The 15,244-nt window shown below is 39.3% G+C and overlaps 1 protein-coding gene across 1 annotated transcript in view; it reads right to left on the bottom strand.

Moving 5' to 3' along the window:
- Positions 1-10,592, bottom strand: part of EPG5 (ectopic P-granules 5 autophagy tethering factor) — a 103,711-nt gene extending 93,119 nt beyond the window's left edge. Inside the window, exon 1 of the mRNA XM_055323547.1 lies at positions 10,464-10,592. Within this exon, the coding sequence (XP_055179522.1) occupies positions 10,464-10,526 (63 nt within the window). The 5' untranslated portion in view covers positions 10,527-10,592. The remainder of the gene's footprint in view (positions 1-10,463) is intronic.
- Between the last annotated feature and the right edge of the window lie 4,652 nt (positions 10,593-15,244).

Here is a 15,244-nt window from a genome sequence, read left to right as displayed (position 1 = left end):
AAGTTTCTCTCTCCCTCTCCCCTTCCTCGTGATCGCACTCTCTCTCAAATAAATAAATCTTTTTTAAAAAAATAACAGAAATGTTATAGTCAAAGAAAAGACTGAGGAACTATCAGGAGATTGGAGGAAACAACAAAGGCAGAACAACTAAATGCCATGTAGGACCTGGACTGGATCCTGGAAGAGAAAAAGAACAGTAGTAGGAAAATTGTTGAAATCCAAATAAGTTCTATATTTGAGTTAATAGCATTGTACCAACATTAACTTCTTGGTTGTGATAAATGTTCTATACCATAAAACTAAGATTTTGTGACAGGCTGACATCAGAGGAAGCTGCATGAAGGGTATATGGAACTCCCTTGTATTATATTTACAACTTTCCATGAAGTCCAAAATGATCTCCAAAAACCAAAGGCAAAAAAACAAAAGTTAACTTTAAAAAATACAATAAAATGAGTTATGGTTTAAAAAAAAAATCTCAGGACTCCTGGGTGGCCCAGTGGTCAAGCATCTGCCTTTGGCTCAGGGTGTGATCCCTGAGTCATGGGATCGAATCCCACACTGGGCTCCTTGCTGGGAGCCTGCTTCTCCCTCTGCCTATGTCTCTGCCTCTGTCTCTGATGAGTAAAATCAAACCTTTAAATTAAAAAAAAAATCTCAGGCATTAACACACAAACTAGATACATAGGAAAACAAGCTAATAAAGAAGAAAAAATTATAGGAAAATTATTTTAAATTGTTACATTTGAACAAACTGAAAAAAATGACTGTATCACTCAAATACTCCCTTTTCACTATGAAATTTTAAGGAAGTTATATAAGTTATCAGTGATTTTGGATTGTGTTGTTCAGCACGTCCAGCAAAAAGTTGACAAGAGCCAAAAATGTAAGACATTTATATGTACCTAATACTAGGAAGAAAATGTAAGACATTTATATGTACCTAATACTAGGAAGAAAAGATAAATGTTTTTGAAATGGAATTTAAGGTCACTTCCTGGTAATGGCTACCAAACATTTACAAATGGTGGTGATTGAAGAAGCAATGTGCCTCCAAAATTACTTTAATCTACACTATGAACTGTGGATATCAGATTAGGATATGAGCCACATAATGCATACAAAAAAGTTTGTCAAGTTGCCTAAAATCATGAATAACAAAGGGCATTACATGAGGGATGCCAGGGTGGCTCAGTGGTTGAGCGGCTGCCTTCAGCTCAGGGCATGATCCCGAGGTTCTGGGATCTAGTCCCATAGCAGGTTCCTCACAGGAAGCCTGCTTCTCCCTCTGCCTGTGTCTCTGCCTCTCTCTCTCTCTCTCTCTCTCTCTCTCTCTCTCTGTGTCTCTCATGAATAAATAAATAAAATCTAAAAAAAAAAAAAACAGAGCATTACACGAGTATTTATAAGAAAATGAAGAAGTGGACACACTTCAATGATGTTTCGTACACTTCTATAATAAACAGGTTTGTCAGACTGGGAGGTCAGAAAGAGAAAATCAGGAGACAGAGGCCTATGGTTACTACAGTGAGAGGATGCCAGTGTATTAGTCAAGGGAAAGGCCAAATTTCAGTGAGCTGAACAATCAAAACATAAAACTAAAAAAAAAAAAAATCTTCATTCATAATGAACAAAGAATAAAATGTATAGAGATAAATTTAACAAAAGAATTGTAAAAGTTGAACTCTGAAAATTGCTGAATGTTTTTTGTTTTTTGCTGAATGTTTTTAAAAGAAATTAAAGACTTAATAAATGGAAACACATCTCATGTTCATGGATCAGATCACAATGTTTTAAGATAGCAGTCCTCAAATTGATATACAGATTAAACATAATCTCAATCAAAATTCTAGCTGCCTTTTTTGAAGAAAATGACAAGCTGGATCCTTAAATTCATAAGAAAATGCAAGTGACTCAGAACAATCTTGAAAAAGAAGAATAAAGGAGATCTCATACTTTGCAACTTCAAAACCTACTACAAAACTAGAGTAATAAAGAGAGTGGGTTAAAAGCATACAGACGAATAGATCAATGGAAGAGAATTGAGAATCCAGAAAGAAAACTTTGTATTTAAGGTCAGGTGGTTTTCAACAAGGATGCCAAGACAATATAATGCTCAATGAGTAGTCTTCAACAAATGGTGATTAACAACAGATATCCACAAAGAGTGAAACTGGACCTTTGCCTTCCAACATATACAAAAAAATAATTCAAAAAGGACCAGAGTTAAAACTTTAACTTGCAGTAAGTGTTAAAACTTTAATACTCTTAGGAGAAAACATAGGTGTAAATCTTAATGATCTTGGGTTACGCATGACATGAAAAGTACAAATAATAACAGAAAAAAATAAATTGGACTTCATAAAAACTAAAAATATTTGTGCTGAAAATCACACCTTGAAAAAAGTGAAAAAGGTAACTCATGGAATGGGAGGAAATAGTTGCAAATCAATTATAAGGTGCTTATATCCAGAATTTAAAAAAAGAACTCTTGTAACCCAATTATAAAAAGATGAATAACCCAACTTAAAAATGGGCAAAGGCTATGAATAGACATTTCTCCAAAGAAAATATACAAATGGCACATAGAAAGATGCTAACATCATTAGCCATTAGAGAAAACCAAATCAAAATCATGAGACACCATGTCATATATCCCCTAGGAGAACTATTTAAAGTCAGATAATAAGTGACAGTAAGGATATAGGGGAATTAGAACCCTCATTGACTGCTGGTGCGATTTTAACATGATGCAGCCACTACTAAAGATAGTTTGGTAGCTCCTAACTGTGGTGATGGATGCACAACTTTATGATCATACTAAAAAACACTGAATTAACACAATATATAGGTGAATTGTGTAGTGTGTGAATTACATCTCAATAAAGCTATTAAAATCATAGACGATAAATTTTTAAAATTTAGTGACCTGATGAATAAGAAGTAAGGAAGTAGAGACTAGAATGTGGAATGAAAAGGTTTTTATTTCTCTTTTCTTAAGCTGGAAGAGACCTCTGGGGGTGTTAAATGCTAATTGGAAGAGAAGACAAGTGAGCTGGAAACAGCCACAAGACAGTTCACATGATCAAGGACACAGAAAGCAACCCTCCTCCTCCAACACACAGGCTTCTAGAGCCTTCCTATCCAACCCATCCCTCAGGCAGTTTGTATCCTCCTTGTGTCCCATCTCACGCTACTTCAACCCCACCTCACTGTGTGCCCTCTCCCCACTCCAGGATTGCCCTTGCAATTTCGAATTCTTTCCCTGCACTAAACAAAATGAACTCTCTAGCTGCTGCTCCCAAACTTGCCTGCCCACTCCGAGCAGCTCTAGCAACAGACAGAGGCCAGAGAGTCAAATGAACTTTTTAAAAAACATCCTAGCCTCTCTGGAAAGAACACACAAGACTTTGTTTAGGCTTTTATTTCCTCTGGGGTACAACTCAGTGCTTCTCTGGGTTTCCAAATTGGAACCAAAGAAAACTCTACCTATACTGATTAGGGAAGTGAGGTCCAAAGAGGAATTAACCCAGAGTTGGCCCAAGGAAGGAGTGGGAGAAGGACAGAGAAGCTGATGCTTTGATTCAAATGGACTATCCAGACCAGGGAAGGCAACCTGGAGGGAAGGGTGGACAACCGTTTGAGCTGATGGCAAAGGCCTAACATTGCTCCCTCGCAGATCCCAGGACAGAGTTAGGACCTCTACAGCATGAATGTGAAAAGACAGGGGATTTGCCAAGGTCACCACTGATGCCACAGCTCAAGAGCAGTGGTGAGCTCCCTGTGGCTTACTTCACTTTCCCAAATCACCAAGTAGGGGAGCAGGTCCTGAATGGTCTGCAAGCCTCCAGGCTTTGCCCCAACCATCAATTCATCCCAAACACCATTGTAACACTGGCTCCCTAAAACACTGCTCTGAACACACCACAAATAGTCACAGCTCTCCACTTAATGAAAGACTGACTCTTAACTCTGGTACTCAGTGTCTTTGATGACTCAGTTGTGATCATGCCTCAAGACAAAATCTTCTTTCAATGACCACACCAACCCTTCTACACATGCTTTACTCTGAACTCCTGCTGTATGTACTTGTCATCCAGCCCTGGTTATAGGTTAATTTATCTCTATGTTTTGTCTCCCCCTCCCCCCCAATAAACTATAAGTATCTGAGGGCCAGAGACTATATCTTATGTCTTTGGATCTGATCTACCTCTGATTTTTGACAATACTCAATAAATGGTTCTTGAGACAATGGTGATGACCCATAAATCACAAGGATATACTGAGTACCAACTGTACACTGGGCTCTGTCTTAGGCACTAGAACAAAGAAATGTAAATAAAGAAATTATTCAATCATCCAACAAATTCAATCATCCAACATACCAGGTGCTGTGGCACATTCAGAATTTTATTTTTATATATCTCTCAGAAAGCAGAGAGAATATCCAATGAATTCAAAGGAAGCTCAACTTTAATGCCAAAATCAGGATCTATTCTTACACTAAAAATGTAAAATTTCACTTAAAAATGAAAAAAGCCAGCTTCCAATTATTTTACCTACTTGAGTTAACTAGAGATAAAAATATAGGAGGACATATTATATGTGTAATCATCATTACAGATCACAAAATAAAATCCAAACACAACTCCATGTGTATCAAGTCATGTGTGCCAAAATTCGTACTTATATAATTTTAAGCAAAAGACACATGTCTTACAACTAAAAATGGCCAGGAGATTAGGAATCTTTAATTCTTTACTTTTGATCTCCATATGAGTTACAAACAGGTAGAGAACATATTTGAAAATCATTCCCTGAAAGAAAAATAATCACTTATACAGAAATGGAAGAGTTGTTAATAAACAAGGAAAAACTATACATCACAGTAAACATGCTCTGGAGTGTTGTGTACATATGGGAAAAAAATAAGTACTGCACACAAACCACTACCAACAGTTATCTGCAGGGGATGGAATTCAGGACATTTCATTTCTGCTAGACATTTCTCTGTGTGTGTGCATCCACTAAGATGCACATACTTCTTAAACCAATGAGCACTTTAGTAATCAGAAGAAAAAGAAGAGTGTAGGTTCTGGGAAACAAAATGGAAGTTTCCTCACAATTCTTTCTCTCTGAACTGGAGTAAATAAAAAAAATTACAACTCTGTTTTTTCTGTAAAAATAACAATGAGCTGTTTCTTCATGAACAATGAAGGCTCAAGTTTACACATTTTGGGGGGGGTTGTTTTTTTTTTAATTTTTATTTATTTATAGTCACACACACAGAGAGAGAGAGAGAGAGAGAGAGGCAGAGACATAGGCAGAGGGAGAAGCAGGCTCCATGCACCGGGAGCCCGACGTGGGATTCGATCCGGGGTCTCCAGGATCACGCCCTGGGCCAAAGGCAGGCGCCAAACCGCTGCGCCACCCAGGGATCCCAAGTTTACACATTTGTCCAATACTTCTATCATATTATTCTAAAGGTAGGGTCTGTTTATCAGTAATGTCTGTATCTACAGCCTTAGCACAATGTCTGGCACAGAACAGATAAAAAGGGCTTGGACCCATGGGTCTTTATAAATCAAGAGCTCTTGGGGCAATTTTACCAGCTCTCCTTGGGGTATACAGGGGTATTGTACAAGTAGAAAGGCTTGGGGAAGGATGGGGCCTCTGCATTTTGCTTTGAATACATCTCTTGGCTGCCACCTCTTTCCTGTTGCTCTTAACAATTTTACTTCATGTATTAGCATTTTGCAGATTTGACCTCTTCCTCCTTCTTCATACACTTCCTTCACTCAGCTCCTGGAACGCTATACTCTCAGTTACAGGCACTGGGGACACATACTACCTCACTGGTCATTCTTCACATTCCTTTGTTGATTCCTCCTCTTCTCCCCAAACTCTCAAGGTTCTTTCCTTATCACCTTTCTGTACCACACTCATTCCCAAAGTAACCTAATTCAGTCTCCGGCTTTAAATGACTATCTATATGCTAGTGACTATATGCCAAAGACTCCCAGATCTTTTTTTTTTTTAATTTATTTATTTGAAGGGGTGGGGAAGGAGTGGGAGAGGGGGAAAGGAAGAGGATCTCAAGCAGACTTTCCACTGAACACAGAGCCCAATGCAGGGCATGATCCCACAACTCTGAAACCACGACTTGAGCCAAAATCAAGAGTCAGACATTTAACCAACTGAGCCACCCAGGCACCCCAAAGACTCCCAGATCTTACTCGCAACCTGGAGCCCTCTCAAGCTCTAGATTCACATTCCCAACCCTACTCTATATCTCCATTTGGTTGTCTAGTACACACTTGTTTCAAAATTAGCATATTCAAAACTGAACTCCCAAAGAGCCCCCAAACCTGTTCCACCCACCACCTCCTCCATCTCAGAGTCACCTGTGACTGTTTTCTCTTCTCACATGCCAGATCCAAATCATCAGCAAATCCTCTTGGCTCTACCTGCAGAAACTCCGGACTTCAAACACTTCTCACCACCTCTCCTGTACAAGCCTGGTCCCAGCCACTGTCACCTCTCACCTGGATCACTGCAACAATCTCTCAGGTCTCTGCCTCTACTCCTGCTCCTTTACAGTCTATTCTCCACACAGTAAGCACAGTGACCCTTTAAAGCATAACTCAGACCACACCATTCTGCTCAAAACCCTGAGGTGCTTATTACATATTTCATTCAGAGGAGAAGTTGCTACAAGGGCCCATACAGCCCTGCATGACCTGGCCCTAGTGTTACCTTTCTGGCTTCATCCCACTACTCTCCCCTCCTTCACTCCACCGTACCCAGACTGCCTCCTTGCAGTTCTGGGGCTAGACCGGGCCAGTCACTCCCTTAGGGCCTTAGCCTGGAACACTTCTCCCCCAGTATCCACATGGCTGACTCCCTCATCTCTTTCATGTCTTTACCTAAATGTCACCTCGGAAAACTGCAACCCAACCTTATCTCTCACCAGTACTCCCCAACTCTGTACCTTGTTTTTTTTCTCTTTTCCTAACTCTTACCATCTCCTAACATCCTAATTGATTTTTAGGGGGGCTGTTGGTTTGTCTTCTCCCTCAAAAATGTAAACTGCATTAAGGCCAGGTTCTTTGATTTTCCTCTGTTACTTCCCAGGTGCCTAGAACAATTTCTGGGTGACGAATGAGTGTTTGCTCAACAAATGAATGGATCTTAGGAGGCACAAGAGGAACTAAATAATATATAGCACCCCCTACCTCCACTCCTGTAACTACTCATGGGAGGAAAAAACTAAGAGGTAGAAATCATCCAGTCTGAGGAGCAATAGGGGATGGGGATTTATAGGTCTTTCCTTTTCTGTGATCAGCTTTCTGGGCCACATCTCGGTCTATCCTTAGCAATTACCATATGCTGTTACTATTAGTGAGTTGCTGGCGTTCAGGATTTAACAAATGTCTGTGCACAGTCCATGACTACAAAAACACTGCATCTGTAGAATAAGTCCAAATCTAAAAATCTACTGTTCTTAACTCATAATCTACCAAGATCACCAAAGTCAGGGTCCTCTGAGGTGGGGGATATTCTAGTAGAAGATGATGGTACTACACAAATGAAAATGTTATTAGGATAATCTATTAGGAATGAGGTGGTAACTACAACCTAACAACGTGAGGTCATCTACCAGATGATTAACACTGAGGAATGCAGGTCAGCTGCTGGGTAAAAAATCCACAAGCCACTCAAACTATCTAAAGGGAACAACACATGACACTACTCACTTCCTGAACTGAGTCTTGGAACTGCTTTATGGCTCCATAAATAGCTGCCAAATTATACCACAGATAATAAAGATTTCATTAATGTAGAACTTTACGATTATGGCCAAACTACAGCCAGTACTAAAAATGATCTACCAACACTAAAAGAACAATTTTTACCATGACAAGTAGGAGGCCTTGCTGGTGTCATGGACTTTTCCATTTGTTTTTTTTTTTTTTTCATTCTACCCAGAGGAAATTTACTAAATTCTTCTAAGTGACAAAGATTAGAAATACTCTTCAATACCAGCATCTATTCCTTTATTCAGCAAACATAACCAAGTGCATAAAGGGCTGTGAAAGAAGGGTACTGGAAACAAGCAAGACCTTGGCTCATTGAGGACACAGTCTGAGGGAGAAGAGTTGTTGACAAAATAACTGTGAGACAAGTGAAAAAAGAGACAAGTGACAAAGGGGGTGCAGAGTGTTACTGCAGGAAGGACTAATGTGAGAGTGATAAGGGAAAGCTCTTCTAGGAAAGTACTGTTTTAGTAGAGATCTCATGACTGAGCAGCTAGCTAAGTGAAGAGGGGTAGGATGAGGTAACAGGGCAAAAGAAACAGCATGTGCAAAGGCCCTGAAGCAGAAGGAAGATGATTGATAGATAGATAGATCGATAGAAAGAGATAGGTAGGTAGGTAGGTAGGTAGGTAGGTAGATAGATAGACAAGAACCAAAATGGATAGTAGTGGTATACCTGAGGCTGAAGAGAAAAGATAGAAGCCGGATCATTTAGGGCCCTGCATCCACACTAAGGACTAAGGACTCTGGCCTCTGGGCAATGGGGAACCTTTGAGAGGTTTTGAGGAGGAGAGTTATCAGTTTTGTTTTTTGTTTTTAAAACTATCAATCAGCTTTAGTTTAGAGAATGGGCAACAAGAATGAATTTGGAAAGGCCAGTTTATCAGATATCCAAGAACTCTTCCTTGGAGGATGGTGATGGTAGGATGGAGAAAAATGAGCAGAATTAAGAGAATATTTAAGAAATACAACTGGCAAGACTTAGTGACAGATGAGATTTGGAGAGTGAGAAAAAAGTATGCATCCGGGATTTCTGGTTTGACCAAATACCTCTGAAATGAAAGCCTCTTCTAATAAATAACATATGTCTGTGTAGGAAAATCGTCCTAATATGTCAATAAAATGAGCAACTGGTTTTTCAAGATAGGCTAAAAGCTTAAGCTTTTTATTTTAGAAATCCCTTTGCAATCAAAATAACTTGACAGAGAATCCTCTTAACTGTTTTTAAGTATTTACAGAGACATGTAAATATATGATTTAGTTATTAAGCTACTAGACTTTTGACTTTAACTTGAGTTGTGAAACTGCACGACTTTGGGCCTACCATAAAACTTCTCTTGGTTTAGCTTCATTATTCATTTGAAAGAAAAAAAAAAACCCTACAGATTAAGACTTAACATTCTGCTCTCGACATGACTGATGTTTACATGTTACGCACTACTACCGTATTCTAGCTCAGGGACTTTATGCATGGTTCACCAAGTGCTTTCTTTCTCCCTCCTCTGTCTAGCTAGTTCTTTACCAGCTCAAAACAATGCAACATTTTTTCTCTTAAAAAGGCTTCTTAAATTAGGTAACAAAATGGCTTTTGCCCCAAAGAGTAACTCCTCACAGGCCTGGGTACGCTGATGTGCCTAACTCCATTGCAGCCCTTTTAAAATGCATCATAATGAAAGAGAGTCACATACATCATTTACGGCTCATTAAATACGGTACCTTTGAACACTTGTCTCCTGTCAAAACTTTGTTCCCAAGAGAAAATCAGATCTGGGTACCATTTTTCAGTTACACTTGCTCTGCAACATCACCCACTTGCAGGAGAGGACATTTCCAGTAATTGTAATACTACCCTCATTAGTTTCCTTAACGCAAATTCAGTTCCAGGGAAGCCAGAATAATCTAGGTCGAGCCACGCTGGGGGCAGCATGGAATCTGTTCACTGTAAAACAGATGTCGCTTCGGAAAATATGTAGGAGAAAAATTAAAAGTGAAGCTGCAGCTGAAAACAAAACAAACCAACGAGAGAGAGCCAGGAAATTCAAACCCATCTCTACTGTGTGAGTCCTGCCCTGGTTTCATTTCTGGACCTTCGTCCCCCGTCATAAACGACCAGGATCATGAGAAATAGCAGCAGCAGCAGCAGCAGCAGCAGCACCGCTATCACCTTGAATTTCGAAAGTGAAAAGGGAGGTCGCTGCGATCTCCTTTCTGGGTGTCGCTATCCGTAAGGCTCTGCCAGCGGGTACCTGCTACGCGTGGAGGAGACGTCCCTTCCCTCTCTGTGCATGCGAGGGAGAAAACATAAACATTCCCAGGTTTAAAGGACAAAAAAAAAAAGAGAGAGAGAGAGAGAGAGAGAGTCAAAGATGAGGCTGGGGATTGAAGGGCTGCTCCACCGGCAGGAATCCAGACCCAGGTGAGGAAAAGTCAGGAAGAAAGCAGAAAAAAAGGGGCCCCCTGAGGTCAGACGAGGGCTCGGGGGAGTGGGGAGGTGGGACAGATGGACAGGGCTGGTGTCGGTGGCGGGGGCTGCGGGGAGCCCAGGCGGTGGGGTAGCCCTGGCTGGACAGGCCCAAGAGAGGAAAAAGGGGACAGGGCGCCCCCGCCAGGGCCTGGGGGCTGGGGGGGCGGCGGGGAGATCCTCACCTTCGTTTTAGTGCGGCTGGCCTTGGCCTTGGCCCGGCGCGGGGGCCTCACCGCCTCGGCCATAGACCCTGCGGCAGCGCCGTCGCCGTTTGTTTGTGTCAAAACCCTGCGCTTCCCACCACCTGCCCGGTTCCGGCCTCCGGACTTAACACGTGACCGGATCTCCACCAGTCCCGGGGAAGGGGCGGTGGCTCAGGGCCGCTACGGGCCGCAGCGGAGGACAAATCACTCCAAGGAGGCGTGGTTTCCCACCCACAGCAGAAGGTGGCCACGCCCCCTTCCGCCCAGGCCCCGCCCCCGACCCGAGGCTCGGCGCGTGCGGGTGCGGCCCTAACTCAGCCTCCGACAGGTGGTGCGGCGCTGGCATGCGGGCTCCCCCCCGGGTCGAGAGTCGCGGCTGTCTCCAGCCCGCACTCAGTGTGGACCCCAGGTGCCCTGGCACACCTCACCCCCGCCGGCTTAGAGGAGTCCGGGGAGGGCTGTTTGTGCATCTTGTTTTGGACCTGTAGTTAAGATCCGGTCCGTCAGCCTCAATCTCTGCTTCGTGATGTAGCCCTGAGATTTGCACCTCGGTTTCCTCTTTTGTGAAGGGAAATGATGATACTTGGTGAAGATTAAATGGGCTAATCGTGAAAGGTCCCTGCAGAGCGACAGGCCTGTCAGTAAACGGATGTTATCATTACTAAGCGAAGTGTCGGGCCCGAAAAGGACAAAGAAGAAGTAAGACACAAAGGAGGGTCCTTGGTATAGATTTTTCGTACCTTGCTTCATTTTTAAGTTCCAGATGTTGAAAACCTGGCCCCGTCTCCCTTCCGCAGCTGTTCAGTTTCTTCTTTCCAAAGCATTAGTGCCTCTTAAAATACTATATAATTTGCTTTTATGTTTTTATCTGTCAGCTCCTCTAGAAAGTAAGATCTTAAAGGGAAGCGTTCTTTGGTCTGTTTCCTCCTGTATCCCACAGGCCTTCACAACACTGGCCAGCTTATAGTAGATGTTCAACAAATATCTGATGAATAGAACAAATGAATGTCAGTCAGTTGCTTTGTCCGGTGATGGGGTGAGATAGTTGAGATGGCTTACTTGGGAGGAAAATAAGATTATCCACTCACAAGTAGCATATCCTAGAATGAAAAATCCAGGAATAGGACATGAGAAATGGGAAGCACTTCAGAGATGTACACAGCACAGTGACTTGTTTCTGAGCTATTTGATAATATAAAATACAGTTTCATGTATTTTGAAATCTTCAAATCCTCAACAACAAAAAGTTATCAAGCTACTGAGGATACACATGCACTTTGTATATCCTGGTATATGTGTGTTTATTTATTTATAATGGGTGAGACTTGGCAAATATGAACAAAATCTTTATGCCACTTTTACTACCCATTACTTTTGCTGGTATTTCTCCAGGTCTGTAATACCTTTCTGGTTTTGACCAATTCAAATCCTTTTTGGCCTTCAAAGCTCTCTATGTGTTAGCTACTACTTAGCAAAACAGAACTAACCCTACCTTCACTTCCTGTGGTTTACAGTTTAGTTGGGAAGCAGACACAATGCATAGATAAAATGCAATAAACATATCACAGCCTAATGGGGAAAGCTGCATACTTTACATTTATAAACTGAACTTTGTAAAAAAAAATATATATGTGTGTGTATAAAGAGAAAGAGAATAAGAATATAGATGTAGTAAAAATATATACACATATAAGTATATATGTTATATATACTTATATGTGTATATATAAGTATATACGCTTATAAGTATATATGCTTATATATATACTTATCTGAATGTATGTATGTATAAGTATATATGTATGTATATATGTATAAGTATACATATATACTTATATCCATATATAAGTATATAAGTATATATGTATATAAAAAAGAAACTGAACAGCTGAGGAAGGGAGATGGGGCCAGGTTTTTAACATCTGGAACTTAAAAATGAAGCAAGGTACATAAAATCTATACTAAGGACCCTCCTTTGTGTCTTAATACTGCAGTATTAAATTTAATGTAGATTAATTTTTTCTGTGGCCTGAACTGACCAGCAAAACTAACCTACAGTAATAAATTCAGTTAATATATATACATACGTATACAAGTATATAAGTATATGTATGTATATATATAGGTATACTTACATATAAGTATATATGTATATATGTATATATGTATATATAAGTATACTTATATGTAAGTATATATGTGTATATATGTATAAGTATATAAGTATACTTATATATACTTATACATATATATGTATATATACAAATATACTTATATACTTATATATATACTTATATGTGTGTGTGTGTATATATATATATATATATATATATACATATATATATATGAACTGAAGTTATTAGACCTTAATACTGTAGGTTAGTTTTTTGGTTTTTTGTTTTTTTTCTGTAGGTTAGTTTTTCTGGTCAGTTCAGGCCATAGAAAAAAATTAATCTACATTAAGTTTAATACTGCAGTTTAAAATGTTTGAGGGAATTTTTTTTATTTATTCATGAGAGACACAGAGAGAGAGAAGCAGAGACACAGACAGAGGGAGAAACAGGCTCTATGCAGGGAGCCTGACATGGGACTCGATCCCAGGTCTCCAGGATCATGCCCTAGGCTGAAGGCAGTGCTAAACCGCTGAGCCATTGGGGCTGCCCTGTTTGAGGGAATTTAAATCACAAAAGGGGCTGTTTAACAAAATTTGGTCTCTTGAATTTGAATAACCAAATGTTAAAGTTCTCCCTTGAAAGTGATTATTGAAATTTATTAGATTTATAAATAGAATGTTGAGCATTATAAAGACTTATGAAAAACTAAATTAAAAAATAAAAACTAAATTTTACAATGTATATGACTAATAAATTGAACATTAACTTTGAAATAATTAGTTCAAAGGATTAATTTCAAAAAACAAAATAATAGTAAATGTATTTTCTATGCACAAATGCTATCTGCAGAAACCCTAAAAAATTTACATTGACAACAAGCGTGGTTAATTACTGGCCTAATTTAGCAGTGAAGGGTATGCTTCTACAGATCCTTGGGCAGTAATAATCACCATTTCCTGAGCTCTTACTATCAGCCAGGAACTATTCTGAGTACTTTCCACATAATTCATTTGGTTCTTGTAACAACCCTACAAAGTCAATTCTCTTGTCCTCGTTTTATAGAGACAGACTAAAGCTCAGAGAAGTTAAATGATTTACCTGCAGTCACACAGCTAGTAAATGGGGGAGCTGGGATTTGAACCAATGCAATCGTACAGTATAAACAGATTTTTAAGATAGATAGCCAGGCTTACTCTCTCTGAATGTGCAATACCCTAAACTTATACATTGGAGCCAAGATGAATATCAGAAATATTTCAATTAAAAAGAAGAAATATTTCAATTGAGAGATACTGGGTTATTCAGAATAGTCACAGCATTGACTGTGGGTTATTGGTTTTATATATTTTTCTTTCCTTCAAAAAAATTCTATAATAATTTTAAATTATAATATTCTTAAATGTATCTGCAAACAACAAAGAAGTGCAGCATAGAAGAACATGTAATAGAAAGTTATCCCTCCTCTCTCTAGAGTTAACCATTATTAACATTCAGTATGCATCCTTCCAGGCTTTCTACACATGTACAAATATCACATTCTTAAATACTCAGTGTCTATGTATGTATTGCCTGTGACCTTCTAATTCATAAGTTTTGAAGATATTTCCTTGTAAGAAAAATGGGTCTATTTAATTTTTGCCTTAATTAATTAAATAGTCCCTAGCTTTATTTAAACAGATAGCCATCAAATTGTTTCTAATTTTTCACTATTAAAAATAATGCTGAGGGGGGCCTGGCTGGCTCAGCCAGTAAAGCATGTGATTCTTGATCTTGGAGTTGTAAGTTCAAGCCCCACATTGGGTATAGAGATTACTTTTTAAAAAATGAAATAAAATCTTAAAAGAAAAAAACAATGCTTGCAAATGACCATACTTGTATATTTTTGTGCATGTATGCTTCTGTAAGATAGATACCTAACTGCAAAATTGCTAATCAAAGAAACATTCTCTTTTTTAATTTTAATAAATATTTACCTAACAGCAATATCCACAACAGCCAAACTGGAAACAGCCCAGATGTCCATCGACAGATGAATGGATAAAGAAGATGTGGTGTATATACAACGGAATACTACTCAGCCATCAAAAAAATGAAATCTTGCCATTTGCAACTATATGAATGGAACTAGAGGGTACAATGCTAAGTGAAATAAGTCAATCAGAGAAACACAATTATCATATGATCTCATTCATATGTGGAATTTAAGAAACAAAACAGAGGATCATGGGGGAAGAGAAGGAAAAATAAAACAAGATCAGAGAGGGAGACAAACCATAAGAGACTCTTAGTCATGGGAGACAAATTGAGGGTTGCTGGGAGGGGTGGAGGAGGGATGGGGCAACTGGGTGATGTAATGAGCACTGGGTATTATATAAGACTGATGAATCACTGAACTCTATCTCTGAAACTAATTAAATTAAAAAAATATTTACAAAATTTCCTTCCAATGGGTTATATTCATTTTCATTGCAGCTTTCAGAATTTAAAATAATTTTCAATCTCATGAGAAAAATTCCAATTTAAAACAAATTACCAGGCATTCATAAAAGGAGTAGGATTTGCCATAACAGGAGTTTAGTGAAAGCTGCTTCAGGAATGAACCCTGGGGTAAACCTTTCTCAAAAGCCCCTACAAAATTAGATTCCA

This window comes from Nyctereutes procyonoides, unplaced genomic scaffold (assembly GCF_905146905.1).
Source record: "Nyctereutes procyonoides isolate TBG_1078 unplaced genomic scaffold, NYPRO_anot_genome, whole genome shotgun sequence".
NCBI lineage: Eukaryota > Metazoa > Chordata > Mammalia > Carnivora > Canidae > Nyctereutes > Nyctereutes procyonoides.
The sequence above is the reverse complement of the archived record's forward strand: the minus strand, read 5'-3'. Positions and strand labels throughout refer to the sequence as shown.